General features: G+C 35.0%; 3 protein-coding genes across 8 annotated transcripts; 2 read left to right on the plus strand and 1 right to left on the minus strand.

The window, feature by feature from the left end:
- The first annotated feature begins 10 nt into the window (after positions 1 to 10).
- LOC124182861 lies at positions 11 to 3,250 on the plus strand. Of its 2 annotated transcripts, XM_046570618.1 has the most exons (8): positions 11 to 229; positions 357 to 464; positions 696 to 761; positions 855 to 970; positions 1,050 to 1,331; positions 1,438 to 1,651; positions 1,716 to 1,942; positions 2,016 to 3,250. In XM_046570618.1, exons 1-8 carry the CDS (start codon positions 170 to 172, stop codon positions 2,986 to 2,988), a joined length of 2,046 nt encoding a protein of 681 aa, XP_046426574.1. In that variant the 5' UTR covers positions 11 to 169; the 3' UTR covers positions 2,989 to 3,250. The 2 variants fall into 2 exon arrangements, with proteins under 2 accessions (XP_046426574.1, XP_046426575.1); XM_046570619.1 differs by lacking the exons at positions 696 to 761; positions 855 to 970 and having other exon boundaries at positions 12 to 229.
- A 124-nt stretch (positions 3,251 to 3,374) lies between these two features.
- Positions 3,375 to 7,463, plus strand: LOC124182865 (metalloendopeptidase OMA1, mitochondrial-like). The gene is made up of 7 exons (XM_046570632.1): positions 3,375 to 4,281; positions 4,385 to 4,524; positions 4,959 to 5,132; positions 5,228 to 5,335; positions 5,518 to 5,718; positions 5,793 to 5,969; positions 6,070 to 7,463. The coding sequence occupies exons 1-7, from the start codon at positions 3,930 to 3,932 to the stop codon at positions 6,163 to 6,165; spliced, it is 1,248 nt and encodes a 415-aa protein (XP_046426588.1). The 5' UTR covers positions 3,375 to 3,929; the 3' UTR covers positions 6,166 to 7,463.
- Positions 7,464 to 8,110: 647 nt separating this feature from the next.
- Positions 8,111 to 17,068, minus strand: LOC124182863 (adenosylhomocysteinase-like 1). Of its 5 annotated transcripts, none has more exons than XM_046570628.1 (11): positions 16,590 to 17,068; positions 13,954 to 14,001; positions 11,480 to 11,564; positions 11,024 to 11,205; positions 10,581 to 10,905; positions 10,056 to 10,206; positions 9,215 to 9,367; positions 8,924 to 9,089; positions 8,586 to 8,832; positions 8,387 to 8,507; positions 8,111 to 8,229 (listed from the first exon to the last, which is right to left on the minus strand). In XM_046570628.1, the coding sequence occupies exons 1-11, from the start codon at positions 16,689 to 16,691 to the stop codon at positions 8,223 to 8,225; spliced, it is 1,587 nt and encodes a 528-aa protein (XP_046426584.1). In that variant the 5' UTR covers positions 16,692 to 17,068; the 3' UTR covers positions 8,111 to 8,222. The 5 variants fall into 5 exon arrangements, with proteins under 5 accessions (XP_046426584.1, XP_046426582.1, XP_046426586.1 ...); XM_046570626.1 differs by having other exon boundaries at positions 11,474 to 11,564; XM_046570630.1 differs by lacking the exon at positions 13,954 to 14,001.
- Positions 17,069 to 17,597: the final 529 nt, after the last annotated feature.

A 17,597-nucleotide genomic window follows, 5' to 3' on the forward strand; every position in this document is an offset into this window, starting at 1 on the left:
TGACGGATCTCCTCTTGTATTTTTACGTATTTCGTGGCCATAAGCGCGATGTAAGTCTCAAATAACGACAGTTCGAAGACTTAACCTTAAAATTGTGGCAAAAAACTAACCTATAAATTTTTATGTTCATTCTTGTTTTTCCTCGGTGTGTATTTATTTGTATTTAATTATGTTGTCAAATGGTGATACAGATTTATGTGACGAAGAAGATGAAGATGTTGTCATTGCCGTAAGTTATACGTATTTACGGAGTAAATGATAACTTCTCGATGTGTAAAAGCCACAAACAATAACAAATCAAACAATCATACGTCTGTAATGATTTGATACTGACTTCAAGTTCCATGAAATTTCAGGGAAGCGAGCTGCATGAAGCTCTGTCCAAAATGGGATATTCGGACTACGAAGTCGTCTCAGTTCGCACTGAAGAACTATCATCCATCACTGACAAACATATTCAGAAGGTTACTCGATTGTTGCCTGCATTTATCGTCCGATATTTGTTCCTCTTTCTCTCTTTTTATTTTTTAAATGAATTGATATTCTTGGGATTTGTTTTTCGAAACACCCAATCTCAAACACCCTACAGGATTCAAAAGTTCGTGGACAAGAAAAAAACTTGATCCTGAAGCCACTAGAAAGTACTTTAAAACAATTGACCTAATTGTAATTTGTTCTTCGATTTCCATATCCAGGCATATATTGGCATTTATCAAGGTTTATGCAAAAACGTTTTGCGTGTTTATCAATACTTAGTCAAGGTAAGAATGTAGAGGAAACTGATTTGCTGTAATAAAATTATTGTTCGTTCAACAGTGCAGTCCCATTATTTATGTGTTGAATTTTCGTATTAGGATACCAAAGCATTGCGAAAACAATTGACCAGTATATCAGAGGCACGGTATCTCCTCGATGATCATGCAGCATTGATTAAAAACCTTTTAGATGCGAATCAAAAGATAGAACCGAGGCAAGGATTTCACTTACATTTATAGATCATGAATCGTAATCTATCATTCATAAAGTTTTGTCTTTTTCTTTAATTGCAGGCCAGCATATGGCTTACTATCTTATTTGAAATACGCAGCAGCTACTGTCGCAGGATACTATCTTGTAGTAAAGCATAGTTCGAATTCGTTAACTTGGCTGGCAACTTTTTCTGCACTTACAGCTGCTCGATACAAATATATTAACTGGCGAACAAATCGCGATTTGAGAAAACTTATATCAGAACAAACGGAGCTTTATTACACTTTCAAAAGGAGTCTGAGAATCTTGAATCAGTTTCTCAGAATTAATACTGGTGCAAAACAGTCTGGAATGAAATTTAAGTAAGATCGTAATACGATATCTAATGAACATATGACACAAATCAGCAAAAAGTTTGATTGAATATCGCATCATTTACTCACTTCTTATTTTAATTAATGTCAACAGTGATCTTGCTCCAGAGAAATTGAAACTATTACAACCTGTAACTGAGGATACGATGAAATCTTTACAAATTATATCTGACTTATACTACAGGACAACTTTGAATATGGTTGATCTTCTGCCAGATCCATATCGGCGAAATATTGATCTCCAAATCGCAGGTCTAAACAGAGACAGTTTTGTAAATATGGGTGAAGTAACATATGGAAGTTTGAAGGTATAAAATTTGTAATCAAGAACGACCTGTGAAATAGAACTTAAAGCCATTCTAATATTTTCAGCAATTGTTCTACAGGTTCATTCTTGTTCAGTCAGAGATGCTGTTAACTTTAGCACATGTTGGTCACAGCGACCTGTCGGGTGTATGCGACGAAATAAAAAGAGCAATGAAGATGGAGAAAATTGTTTCACAGCTTCTCAAATTTACAGAGAAACACAGAATATCATTGGCAAAAGTAGTCGATGAATTTCACAATTACAGATCAGTTTCTGTCGAAGAAAAGTACAGGTATTTAATAAGAGACGTGAGACATGTGTCATTTTATTCTATAATTTGTACATTTTATTTCATTAATTTTTAGGAGAAGTTTTACTGGATCAAAATGGCAAGACCTTTATGTTCGTTTGCACCTCACTTCTCATAAGATGCAACACGCCTATAACAAGTTAATGTCGATAATGGAAGATATAGAAAACCACCTAGACAGAGGAACTAACGAATCTGAGCTTCTCGAAGCCTTGCAAATAAAACTTGACGACGTGTACAGGGATGCTGTGAAAGCTAGGGATCTAGCAGAATTAAGCACGTTAATAGTTGTGCGAATGAATCAAAAGAATTACAACCGAGAAAAGGGTAATGATAAAATGTGTGATGTTTCCAGTGGAACTTTGCGATTGGATGTTCCAATAGTCAAAGACACTGATCCAGAAATAATGGACGAAGTTTTTGAAGAATATATCCGTGAAAATTATTCAGATGCTCTGGTAAACTGTAACATGGATGATTATTTGGAGAAAAGTTCCAAGCTTGATAAGATGCTGTCTAGTAATCTTATGTCTGAGTTGAAAGAAGCCTTGATTGAAAAGCAGAAGGATACTAGGGAACGGGAATTGCGTGCGATGGAACGGATGGGTTATAAAATTCCCAATGAATCGCCCGCTCCTAATGATACAAAACAGGATCACTCTTCAGATTCCGACAGCGAAATGGCGTCTAGAAGTTCTATTCCTTATTCAAAAGAAACATTGGAAGAGAAGGAAAAACTAATATCAAAAAGTGAAACAATTGCGCCTCTTCCGCCGCCTCCACCACCCCCTCCTCCTGATCTGATGAAACCTAAATTTCGTCAGCCAAGAGTGGAAATAAAACCGGATGGGGCTGAAAATGAAAATGAAAAATCTAGATGTTTTATTCCCTTACTGCCCTCTAGGCCGATTTTGCTGCCCTCATTCTTATCTAACGAGGAAGAAACTTTTATCGGCAGTGGAGAAAATTCTGACGAAGATATCAGTACAAATGAATCTGAAGAAAAATCTGTAAATACTGGCTTGTAGATGATGTTGATTTTTAACTTTTATTAAACTTAAATCTATTTAAGTATTTTTTATCGCGTTGCAATTATTTAAGAAACCTGTTGTAAAAAAAATTGATCAGTTTCTCCCAAGAAAGGCTAATTAAATGTTTTAATAAAATTCCTAGCATTGGTATCTATTTAGATATATTTTCTCTAGTATTCTTATCAAAATTATAAAGATAAAAAAGGGTCATATCAAAAGAATAAAGATAATGTGTGAACGGAATTCATCATTTCAATGATTTATATAGTTCGCTTTTTTCACCCTCGACGGTATTTCTCAACAAATTTTTTTTATTATTAGCAGTATCATTATACAATCACGAATTTATACTTCACCTAACCTCAGTCTAAACTAAAAATGGAGACTGTTACTGATGTTTCCACCAAACGTTTGTGCATAAATTGATCAATCGTCGGTTTTTTTGTTAAAATATTATTGATGTGATCTGATTCACCACAAAGTTAATAGTTATTTGTACTCAAACATTCGACATTGCAACGTCAAGCATAATAATTGTTTTGAGAATCTCTGGAAATGTAATTTCTTTTAGGTTATATATCCCATCATTAGTTTGACGTAATCACGAATTAAAAACATTATGCGATCGATGAAATAGTAATCGTCTTCTTACCATTCAATTTCTTGCCAGTGACTAAGTTACATGGCATTGTACTCTTTCTTGTTTCAATTTTATTTCGGTATCGAATCAACTCTTTTATGCAATATGTTTTAATCAGTGTATGTGCAGTGCCGAATAACCCACGGTTGAATTTAAATATCCCAGAGTGACCCAAAGAAATTATAAATTAATATGTTTCAAGGTATATTTTTGAGACAATTTTAGTCTCTAAATTTTTAACAGTGTCATTAATATATATTTTTTAAATAAATTCTAGTCAATCTCTGATAAATTGAAAATGTTTTCCACACTTCGTGGTGTTTGCTCGGCGAGCGCTAAATTTCGAAATACAAGAATTGTCACGCTCGTTAGTTTTCCAACGCGATCGGTAAAGAATTTTCCCAAGCTTCCGGTAGAGCGATGTGAGAAGCGCCTCAATATTCCCGCGCAAATTCAACTTTCGAATCGCAAATTTCACACAACCAACCGACGTGATATTCCCCCGGTTTTGGCACTAATTCTGCGACCTGTACTGCGTATTGGCGCTTTTATTTTTGGACGAACTCTGAGAAAATGGTGGGGAAAAATAGATCCAAGCGAACGCGAACAGTACGCAGCGTTTTTACGAAAGAAGAAACCATATTTATATGGTGAGTTTAGAATTGAAATTCATATACGCAGCTAATTTTTACTCTGAAAAGATGAGAATCAAAATTGAAGCAATTTTAAGTTATTAAATCTGCGTACATTCAGGCTTCCTGGGAGCATTCTTCTCAATGCTTGCGATATACTATGTATTGCACATCGAAAATGCACCAATAACAAATCGCCCGCGCTTTATAATGTTCACGAAACAACAGCAGGCTGCCTTCGAAAAATTCCAATTAGAATTGGTACGTATAACTACTCAACGTTGAAGGTATTCATATGCGAAGGGTATCTATACATTCTTATATTGAAGAGTAAATTGTAACAAATCGCAGATGTAGGGTTTTGCAATTTGTAACAATGCAATTTCTTCTGCAACATATTGTCACGCGACTGCTTCAAATGGTCAGTGTATCAACGTTTTTTTGATTAAACAAGCATGCTATAGAATTCGAAGACTCGAATTTACACCTGAGGTGACAATTTTCATGTGCACGATACTTCGACTTGTCCGTGTATTTTTTAGGACTTCTGTGATTGAGAATCATCTGTGCTATCTCATCGTCATATTTTGAAACAGTTGCAAAGTCAGAAATGGAGTGCCTTTATCTTTGTGTTAATTGAAAGCGACCACACCTACAATTAAGACTGTAACTGTTTTTTTTTACTTCAATTACAGCATTTGGAGGAGCATATGGACAAAATCCTTCCTCATAATCATCCGGTTTATCAGCAGTTACTGAAAGTAACAACTCGGTTATTAAATGCAAACAAAGATTTACCATATATCAAGGAAAAAAACTGGACTTTGAGTGTTATTGATTCGCCAGAAAACAACGCCTTTGTTTTACCTGTTTGTATAATATAATGCTTTTATAAAATTAAATTGAATAATGTTACCAATAGACAGAAGCTGCTTGATATTCAAATTTAATTACACTGTACCAGGGTGGAAATATCTTTATATTCACCGGCATCCTTAAGATGATTGAAAATGAGGATCAACTATCGTTCATAATAGCCCATGAAATGGCGCACTCATTGCTAAAACATGCGGTAAGAATTAATATTGCGTGAGCGCTAAATGCACGATATATCTTGATAAAAAATGAGAATACATTATGAAGATTCAAAATACAAATAATGGTCACAAGTGGCAAAGAATTTTTCAGAAATAGTTAAACACACAAGTATATCTTAAATTTGCAGTTAATATAGTTGATTAATATGTCATTTAGATGGAACAAGTGTCGAATGGATTCATAATAGATGTCTTGTTACTCCTGCCAATAGTAATTATCTGGGCGTTATTCCCAGACTCAATTGCATTAATTCTTCAATTAACGGGCTATCAGATTCTTAGCATTTTCCACGATTTACCCTACAACAGAGCCCTGGAAAGTGAAGCTGACGAAGTTGGACTGACTCTATCAGCCAAAGTAAGCTCAGCTTTGAGAAAAATGAGGACCTTTTCCGAATTCTGGTTTTTCTTTTTATCCTTCTCGTTATTCAGGCGTGTGTTGATGTTCGGGAGGCTGTTGTTTTTTGGAAAATGATGAGATCTCTCGAAGAATTGAACGCAGAGCCTACTAACGTCACGTGGCTCTCGACACACCCGAATCACAAGGATCGGGCAGAAAATTTAAATGGATTGATGTCGAAAGCTATCGCTTTACGTGGCAGTTATCAGGTCAAAATACATTCAATTGAATTATTATCCTACATTGTATAATAGTATTCAATAATTATCGTAATGTATAATTTTCCCCTTGTTTCACGGTGCTGAACAGTGTCCAGGACTCAGCCCAGTGGATCCAAGAAAAAAATTCGACGCACAATCGATAAAAGACGTTGAAGCCCGATTGAAACTAAGAGGAGTTTTATAATTGTTATTCTAGACCACTGAATAAAGTACCTGATTCGATTGTGATCAGATAAGTACAGACGATGTCTATTCGAAGTATTAATTAAAACGTCAATGTTCCTTATACATGTCCTCCTGATAAGCATTTGTGTATCTCTCTTGACTTCTAATTTTTTTTCATATGGTTGAGAAATTTTGAGGATAGGAAAACTTTCGGTAATGTAGAAAGCGGAAAGAATCTACAAGTATTAAACATATAATCAACATCGTACGTATTTATTTATACTTAATACCTTTATAAAAATACAGCCGACATTGTTCTTGGAGTACTTCGTGTCGCTTAGACACGATTGGAAAATATTAATAGGGTTGAATGTTGATCCTTTACTACATTTTCGCTCATACATTATCCGTTCAGTGAATATCACTCGAGTTGATCAGTATTTTCTGGTTTTTTACATTCTGTTCTTTTGTCTTTCTCACTAGTATCAATAAAATTTTGTGCAGGTATAAAGTAGTAAAATTAAATATACCTTCTTGATATCCGATATTTTATATCGAAATGGCACGAGTCACGGAGTACGATAAAATCAAATAAAACTTAAATTCTGATACTGCAAAAATCGTATAATGACAAGATTTGATATGAATTACAAGGACGTTTTTAATTTTTGAATTTTTTTTTTACTTTTGTATCTGTTTGTAAATTGATTTTAAAATTAGTCCTAGATAGGTTTTAAAAATACGCCCTAATTCCTCATTCTTCTGTTCTTGGTCTGAATATTTTACATCACTTGCGAAAACGATTGGTCATAAATATATAAACAAATTTTAAGTAACGAAACCTATCGAGCTGTTCCTTTTAGAAACCGGCTACTAGTAGGCTGATGAAAATGTGAGAAGCGTTGCTATCAATTTATCTTTTAAAATCGAAGTATGCTTTAACGAAAGATTAGCGCCACATGTCGTAATTACTTTGACACTAAATTATCTACATATTTCTTTTGATGTTTGATAATCCTGAGACTTGAGTTTCAACAAATTTATAAGGCACTATCGAGCGTAAAATGATCGTGCCTAACATTAAGCATAAGTAAAAAAGAAGGGTACTAGAGAATCACATTATTGTACATACCTATCAAACATATACGTATGTACGTATAAGGTATAAAGCGAAAATTTCAAAGCGATGTTCAGTTAGGATTTAGGCCATCAGATTATTCAAATTATCATCAAATATTTACCATTACGATTTTATAGTCGTATGTGAATGGAATACATATGTCTGTATCACGTGTTTCAACAGTATTGAAGTTTTTTGGAGGAAACAAAAAAGCAAAAACCTACAGGCGAAAATCAAATAAATTAATACAAGGGTGAACGGAATCTTGCGTTAATTTTACATTCGAGATAATATAGCGTTGTCGAAGCTGGAATTAAAACTGGAAAGTATTGAACCTGTTGCAATTAATTTTTTTTTTTTCACGCACGAATCATCGTTTCAAAAGAAACAAGCGAATACTGATATTAAATTTTTCTGTATAATATATATAACAGCATGATTAAAAATGTATCTAACAATAAGACTACAATACTCAACGACTCTCCTACTCGTCTCAGACACCAACTTGTCATATATTTTATCCGTAACAAACCCGAAGAATAATGCACTAATCGTAAAGTAGATAGTAATACTGAATTCTATAATTTATGTACGTTGGATAAAAGTTGCCTCTGTTTGAAGTTCATGTTGCGAGAAACGAGATATCAAAGATACTAAAAGAAGATGTAATACGAAAAATGAAAAACTAAGAACAAATAAAAACTATTTTCATTCTTAAGTGGGATTTAGGCAAGTTGGAAGTTTGTCTTTTTTCTTTTTCTTTCTTTCTCCTTTCTTCCCAAGAAGGCCGGAGTACGTCGGAATTTATCTACGCACAATTATTATTTCTATCCTCATAACTCAATTTTTCTTTTTTTTTTTTTCTTTCTTTTTTCACGATCCCTCCTGCATCTCGTTCAGAGTTGGCAGTGCCTTTTCATCCAGCCCATTGTCATAGTTGACAAAACGTACTGTCTTTAATAACTGCATAAGAAATGAATGAAGACGGTACCAATTACCAATTTTATAACACGAGTCGAGATTTCTACTGTATTTTTTTTGGTTTTTCACCTTTTGATTCCGAAAGCCTAGAAACTTCCAGTTTATATCTGCAAATGAAAAATTTAGAAGCAAAACTTACCGATAATAGTTGGGCTTGAAAGGACCAGCTTTATTAAGGCCCATGTACTTCGCTTGTTCGTCTGAAAGCTCGGTTAAGTGAGCATCGAACGTTGGCAGATGCAAAGACGCTACGTATTCGTCTAAATTGAAAAACAACGTGATGAATTGGTTGTTTTTTCTCCATTACAACTTTTCATATATTTTCGCCGTAAGCTCACCCATCTTTTTCGGCAACAGATAAACGTCGCTCTTGTATCGTCCTGGTGGGGCATTGAAGAGTTCGATTAAAGCAAGCGCTTGAGTAGCCGCTGTTATGGATACGACAAAGGACGGGATGCTGGAGCACGATAAATTGACTAATCTTCCTTCGGCTAAGAGAACGATACGTTTGCCGTCGGGCCAAATCACGTGGTCAACTTGAGATCTGACTTTTTCCCATGTCAAGTCAGGTGTTCGCAAGCTATTCTGTGTTTGAGAATTAATTTTTTTTTTACAACAGCCTAAAACTTTTACCATCGTTCAATCATGTAAGTATAGGAATAATAAAAATACATACGATATCTATTTCCGTATTACTGTGACCCATGTTACAGACAACCGAGCCGTTCTTCATTTTGTCCATATGTTCTCGGGTGACAACGTTTTTGTTACCGGTTGCAGTTATAACGATATCAACGTTTCTGATAATTTCGTTAAGTTTCACCACTCTGAATCCGTCCATGCTGAGAATATAATATTGGGATTCGAATTTTTATCGAGTTCGAAGTTTACCAAATTTCACTGACATTGTAAACTTTGGATAAAACTGTTGTTTCAGAATGAGGGGATATTTTTTTGAATTCTCTACCTTGCTTGAAGAGCGCAAATCGGGTCTATCTCTGTGATGTACACAATACAACCCAATCCTTTGAGCGCCTGGCAGCATCCCTTTCCAACTTCGCCATATCCGCAGATCACGACTTGTTTTCCACCAAACATAACGTCTGTGGATCTCTTCAAGCTATAAATACGCGTAAATCTATGAATGCAAACTTTTTTACGTTAATTTTTACATTTCGTATTCTCGACTTCGTACGAATTTAAGAATTACGAAACGTAAGAAAAAACTGGCACGTTATGTAAAAGGTGTTTATCCATTCAATATCCATTGATTTCGTAATTTTCCGCCAAGAAAATTCGCGAGATATACCGTAAGAAACGCGGATACGTGCGGTAATAATCATGACGTAATATCTTTGTAGAAATTTGAATTGTTCCATGTTCTCATTGAAACTCTATTCTGAATTTAGCCTTGGCTCACATCTTTTTCACGACAATGAAAACGACGCAAGAAATGGTCGTTCATATAACGTGTCTTTACACCGGTATATTACTTACGTAATTTGCCACGTATACTATGAACAAAATTTCCATCGTGAGTTACGCGGTAGAAAGAACAATTTGAACGATCACTACGACACAGATTATTCCCGTTTTTTGCCGTTTCTAAACGCTAGATTTTTCACCCGACAGAGTTCGATTAATTTTCAGTCAGCCTTTTAAATTTGATACTTCTTTCTTTTTTTTTTTCATTTCTACAACGCGACTGCGGAGATATAAATTTATCTTCAGATGTTTGATGTTTCTTAAAAATATTGACTTAATATATCTATACCCCCTGAAGCAGTGTTCCCTCCGCTCTATTGTACCTGTCTATAATGCTCTCGCGACAGCTGTAAAGATTGTCGAATTTTGTTTTGGTAACACTGTCGTTGACATTCATTGCCGGCACCGATAGTTTACCGGCTTTGGAAAGCTGATAAAGCCTGTGTACACCGGTGACGCTTTCTTCCACAATTCCTGTAAATACAGAGAATTTAAAAAATGAAATACTATTGAAATAAAAGAAAAAAATTGAACCTTCTTTTACAAGAAACGATAAGTTCTTTGTAATTAAGTAAACGGTAATACCGCATGATATAATCACATTTTGTAAACTAAACTCCTTCAAAGCAATCCTAAGAATTCAAAATAGTTATCAAAAATGGGTTTTGCAAAAAGTTTCGTTACGTTAACGCTACTAATTTCAATCTAGTAAAGTTTAAAAGGAAATGTGTGAAGGTTTTTTTTTTTTTAGAAAAGACTCGTGGGATACCCCATTCAGATAGTGATCTAACCCTCGCTTCTGGCGATATAACTCGTTTGAATCGCGATTACCAATTGTCAACAATCACCTTGAATCATTTTAAACATGGCGGGATATTTTTTCAGCATTAAATGCGTCGCATCTCCACCGTCGTCCAGTATCATGTTAGGCTGCCAGTTCTCAGCCGCAACGCATTTGTCGATGCACCACCAGAAATCCTCCTCCGTTTCTCCTCGCCATGCAAATATAGAGTAGTTGGCATGAGCCAGAGCTGCGGCAACTTCGTTTTGCGTTGAATATATGTTACACGCCGCCCATCGCACTTGAGCACCCAGCTGCGCGAGCGTTTCAATGAGGACCGCGGTCTGGGCGTTGATATGGGTGCAACCAACTATCTTGGCATTCTTGAGTGGCTTTTAAAAGAGGGAATTATTTTTCAGAACATATCGATATTCCGGATGTAAAATTTTTACAAGCTTTTAGGCGGTCGCACGAAAATGGAAATGATAATTTCACAAAATGACTCCTTACTTTGTCCTCCGCGGCGCGTTTTCGCAGTGCCATGATTCCCGGCATTTCTTGTTCGGCGATTTCAATTTCTCTTCGCCCAAACGCGTACTGATTGATATTACGTACACAGAAATCTGAGAATCCTTTTTCTGTCTTCTGGATTTTTTCACGTGGCGATACGTCATCCTCGTCCGATGAACTTCCTACATTTAGATGTAGCAAAGTGGAGTCATATGATGAAAAAACTCATTACACCACGTAATTTAGTTCGTTTCGCATGCGATTGTGAAATTTCAAAAGGTACACAGTGTGCAGAATCGGCGAATGGATGAAGAAGGAAATGAAAGAGCCAGGATGTTTTCCGCTCTTGTTTTGTTGTTTTTGTTTTTTTTTTCCATGCTTAAGCAGTCGAAAGTATAACTAAAATTCATATAATATATGTAAAAGAAAAGAAATGAAAGAGCAACGTACTCATACCGGAGCTGTAGCTATCTGTGCTGCTGGCTGAGAGAGATCGGCTTCTGTATCGGTTGGATTTCTTCAAGGCACCAGACTTTGTTTCCTAAAAATTTTTCATTTATGTCGGTTAAATTCCATTCGTCCACGTGTTAAAGTATTAGAGTTACGTTCGTTTGTCCAAGGAAACGTATATAATGGTAACGTCGAACAGTAAAAGAATAAACAACGCCAATGGCGCTTATAAAATTATTGTTCATAAAAAAAAAAAAAAGACAAAGGAGCGGGCGCCCTGGCCGAAGGAAGAATAACGCATGCTACTGATAGACATAAACTGTTTGTCCTACTGTAACAGGTGTAAATTGAGGGTATCTCCTAACTAGTTGAATCCGGCGATAAAGTAAATAAATTCTGACGTAGGGTCATAAACTTTCGTTGAAAGATGTAGACGACGAATTACGTTCGTTGTCAGTCAATTTTTTTTTCTTTATCTTCTTAAATCTCATGTCAGTAGTAGTCTTTTAATGTCGATCATTAGCAATTGCTTTGCGGGGTAAAAAGTGCTTGTGCATTGTGTTGCTAGCAGAAAGTAATAATAATAGATAATAATTGAGAGGAAAATTTTTTTTCTGTTTTCATTACCTTGCATATTTTTTCATTTATCTTTTCTTTTCTTTTTGTTTTTTTTTTTTTTATATTATGATTTGTATTATTATCCTTATTATTATTATTAGATAAAAGAAACTGAGAAAAATTAATAGACATTATAATAAGGATGATACATTTTATCACAGCGCAGCGGCTGAGGGTATTATCGTCAAAAGCTTAAGAAAACTTCAAAAAGCATCCGCTGCGATATAAATAGGGAAGAAAGAATATGTCGTTTTCCTGTTAATTACACTGGACCGTGCAGACAGCGGTTTCCATTGTTTAGGATATAATTCAATACGCTTACACTACAAGTGAGTAACAACTGCCGTTACAGCGGTGCTTTACTAAAACTTCTAACAGCACTAAGTATCTGTTTAATAAAAACGATGCCAACATCAGACCTAGTTAATCAACAATTCAATATAACAACTTGTCCGTTCATTGTGAGGGATATAATTAACAGTTTCAATTGCTCGTTGTACGTCTTTGTGTTGACGTATCTTGTAGCGCAGCTAATTAATTAATTGAAATTGCAGAACTTGGCGCGTTTCATTCAAAAGTCACAAACACGTCAGTATGTTGAAGAAAAATTATATTTTAAAGCATTTTTACAAACGATCGAAATTGATGTCAGAAATTGATGAAATAATGATCGTAATTGAATTGCAGAACGAGTAAATTCAGCTTTCCTAAATCAAATATATACATATTGAATCGAATTGTATACACATACATAGGTATATATACAACGTAATGGAGTCAATTGATGAGTTGTAAATGTACAAGAGAATGACTGATGCTGTTTTTGGTGGTGTGTTTGGGTGATGGTATTTAACCCTTTGAGTCATAGTGGTAAGTATTCTTACCGGCTATTTTATAACCATTTTTTGTGCATTTGGAGAACTTTTCAACATATTTCTGTGCAGTTGTTTCCTAGTTTTTTAAGAGAGTAATTATTGCGATGTGATGTAAATTATTATAGTTAGAAACAAATTGATTAAAAAAAATCGTAAAAATTGAAAGAATAATTCCTTTCCGAAAAAGTTACTCCTCTACAGACATACGTAATTACGAATCTGAAATCGGATTTTAAAAATTCAAGATAGTGGATCCAATATGGCGTACGAAAATTTCAAATTCGATCGAATACAAAGAAAAAACTCCGTCCAGTCGATTTTGGAGTGGCTGATTCCGAATCTGAAAACAGATTTTGAAAATTCAGTATGGCAAACCCAGTAAGCGACCTCGAAAACCTTTGCATAATGTTCTTTTACCGAATTTGATTAAGTTTGAAATTTCCGTCCACCATATTGGATCCACCATTTTGAATTTTCAAAATCTGATTTCAGATTCGTAATCAGCAATTTCGAAAACTCTTGCATAAAGTGTTTTTTTCACCGAATGCGATAAAATTTCAAATTTTTTCCACCATATTGAATCCGCCATCTTGCATTTTTGAAATTTAATATCGGGATTGTAATCATTCACTCCAAAAACCAAAGAATACTATCTTGTTATAAAAGTTGCCTCAGCTCGATAATATGTGACTCAAAGGGTTAATAATATAAATATTCCGTCCAACTAATCTAAGTGCGTGTTACCTGATTGCTATTTATCATATCATGCATTTGGTGACTCACTACTATCGGCATGCTGGTTGTCTTTTTTTCTATATGCTTAATTTTTCTTTTTCACTTGAAAGACTAAAACTTGTCATTGGATATAATGTAAAAACAATACAAATAGCCGTACACACGATCCAGTTTAGGTTGGGATTTTAAGGCAGATATAAACACTACAGCGTTAGAGATTGTTGAGATTCGTAGACAAACAGTCTTACTTACTAATTTTGCTCTCGGGCCGTGAAAGGCATTATTTGAAGCCTCTAGGCTCTGAAATCACAACAACGAGCACTTCATAATTCACCTCAAAATCGAATTGTTCTAAGTTTCATTATTGTTATGTTCTGTTTTTGTTTTAAATCTTTTTCTTTACCTCGAATTTGTTCAAATTTTTTTCTCTCAAACACGAGAGAAAATAAATGGCAACATACAAATAAACAAATAATTAATATACATAACGCACGAATATATGTGATCGTTGTATCATAGGCTGTGATTATACTGCATGAAAAGCCATGTAGAAATTTTTTCACATATCTTGATTCTTTTTTGCATCATTTATCAACCTTTATACCATGTATTTTACTTTTTGCCTATTACCAAAACCATTCGACGTGCATTTCTTTTTCTTTTCTTATAAGCCAAGCGAACTATAGTCATCTTTTACAACTAAAACTATTGTTGTATTAAAATAGAATTGCGTTTTACCTGAAAAAAGAACAATCTGTTAGCTCAACTATTCGGAAGAAAATTTTATCTTCTATTATCGTTGATATTCTTATATAATCATTGGTCTTCAAAAGCAACGACGTTTCTAATTTAAATGACTAGAAGATTGGGAACAAAAAACGGCCTTCTTGACGCTCATTGTTACTTATTACACCTAGTACAAGTTGCATGCGTTTTACAGCACCATAAAGAAACATATGCTACAAGCATTCTTCTCAAGTAACATGACAATAAGGTCTAAAAGAATATATAATAAAAATATTCCTGCTATTCCTCGTGACGAATAATCCATTGTCCCTACACTTTAGTTGCAAATATTGTTCTGCGTTCTTGCTATTTCTTTACCGATTAGAAAAAAATAAAAATAATACCAATGTAAATCAATTGGACAAACAAATCTTATGACTTGCAGTTTTTCTTGCCTATACAAAAAAAATTTTCCTTCAATACGATAATTTTTTTTTTTTTTAAGGCATTGATTACAGCCATGCTTTGGAGGAGTATGCGCTCAAAGATAAGGGAAGTGTAGCGGTGTATTGAATTAAATTACACATTGGGCGTTGCGAGAGCATAAATTTCTTTTCTTCTCTACATTTACAATTGTCAATGAAAATTGTTTTTACTTCCGTTCATTTGCTTTTCAAATCATATCGACCACATATTTTTTCTTCTCCTTGCCCAAATGAGAAGATAGTGTTTGTTTTCTTACAATACTTTTTATTTTTTTTTTTTTTTTCTCTCAACGAATAACATTTTTAGACTAATCCCTTGCGTCTGATAACAGTAAAGGATATATGAGTACTTTGAAGAGTCGATCTGATTGATCTACGATTACAGATGATTGATTAGTAACAAACATAGGGTCTTAGTTTCCTAATACCCTAATACCCGTTTTTTTCTCAACAACGATGGTGTAGATTAATTAGATTGACCTACATTACAATTATATCAATAAAAATGATAAATTCTTACCGCGTTGAATAAAGTGAAGCAAAGACAAGGAAAAAACAAAATTTCTAACTAACTACAGGCCTGTATCTGGCACAGCCACCAAACATTATTATTGTCAAGGTAAGCAAAAGAGCAGGTGGCAAAAATAGCCAGTGAATTGTGCAAAAAAAGAAAAAGAGAATTTCTCTTTTCGTCTTGAGCTTTTATAAATATATTCGTCAAAAATAACAAAAAAAATTGTACGGAACTGAAAAGCAAAGAAAATACCATTGGGTTATTACCAACCCGATTATTTTGTATATTTGTGCTGAAATATGTGTCTCCCGTGTTTACGGGTTTTAATTATCAATCAATAGATTGATAAATCATTGTTCAAATTAACAATTCAAGTCTAACTGTTGTCCGAATACTAAAACTACACTGTAACGAAACTCTACGATGTTATGAATCTGTTGAGAGTTTTGTAAAAAATTGTTACCCTCCATTCTTGGATTGCAAGGTTCGAATTTTGAATCGACAAAGAATGTTCTTTTGCCCCATTTTCTTTCTGGAAAACTCCAAAATTATGGTTGTACAAATAAGACACATTTAAGCTTGAGCCTTACAGTTCTAAAACTGTTGTTATATGTGGGGAGGGGGGAAGGGGGGCAAAAGATGGTTTTTGCAGTCATCGGTAGACAATTTAGTCAAGAAAAAAAAATAACAAAAACATTCAAGTTTTAGCGCGTTTTTGCAGCCTTTATTTGGAAAGTTCACGACTTTGTATATATGCATACTTCAGAGATGAGGCAGTAAAAAAAAAAGGGAGTTCAGCAGACGGACTGTCCACATAGTGATTTGATAATTTTGTTCAGTGGTTGTAGATCAATTGACTCAAGGATTTTCTATCATGTGCGGGAAAATTAAGAATTAAAGTCTGTAGTTTGGATAAAGAAAAAAAAAAAAAGAAGATAAGAGAAATGCAGTTCAATAATCGGTCTATTCCGACATCGATATTAACTTATGTAGATGCATATGTGGGTCGTGACGTTTTACACGCTATAATAAAACTACAAATTGTTGGCTAGGTCAAAAGTGTCGCGCTATTGAAATTTTTCGGTCATGAATTAAAGTAATCCGGTGGGATTTTCATCAGGCTGTGTGAAAATACATATTGGTCATTTGTCAGATGTTGTTACCTTCGTTACGGTGCCCGGATCCGTAACTGGACAATCGGAAACCCGATTTCTAGCATCTTTTCCAGAGGTAGTACTGTCGGGACCGTCACCGCTGTCCGCCATTTTGAACTGATCTACTTGCTGGTCGATTGTTCGATTCTTATGTATTTTTTTTTTTTATTTATGTACTTTTATCCAATGGTTTCAATGCCACCTGACCACCTCTCGATTAAATTTTATCCTCCGAATGCCGAGGGATCTCACTTACGCACCTCAAGGCGCACGGAATACTGATTACGCAGTCTGAAGACTTTCGAAACGCCGTTATCCGTGCTGTATACGCTGTTGATAACAAGCGACGAATGCTAATTGAAGCTAAATGCTCCAACAAATTTACCGACTTTGCGCTGAGGTACGGACGACGTCACGCCACGAGCTCGCCGCTTCAAATAAACGACTTTAATGTCATGTTGGCGATACCGACGATCAACGACTCCGAATGAGTCTGCCAAACCCCCCGTCAGCCGACTTTGACGCTATTCTGTTTTTTTTTTTTTTTGTTCAAATTCTTGATAAAAGGAGCGCGTTTTCCACTTCTGCGGCACGATTCGATTCACAGTGATATCATTGGTTGGATCTATCGGAACACAGAAATTATATCGGGTTGTGTCGTTGCGTCTTTGTCTAGCCGTACATGAAAAACGGCCACGATGTTTTGGCGCCCTCTCTCAAACCCTTGACGAACTATACAGTCTATGGTCGAACCTGAAAGCCTGATTTAAGTAGCGCGTTTTGATGTGAAATAGGTTTTTGGAGTTTAAAAGTTAGGGAGCAATTAATTGACGCAAGTAATTCTAAAAAAAATTAGGGTCGTGGGCCAATTTCACACAGATCTCTGGCGTGTTGATTATAATCCAAACAACTCTACGGAGTCTGAAGATAAAACAGTTAGCTCCCGTGAATAAGCATAGAAGGTGATTGTTTTATCATCAGGGTATCGTCACGACAAAGTTAGGTTTTTTATAATCA

Source organism: Neodiprion fabricii, chromosome 5, assembly GCF_021155785.1.
Source record: "Neodiprion fabricii isolate iyNeoFabr1 chromosome 5, iyNeoFabr1.1, whole genome shotgun sequence".
Taxonomy (NCBI): Eukaryota; Metazoa; Arthropoda; class Insecta; order Hymenoptera; family Diprionidae; genus Neodiprion; species Neodiprion fabricii.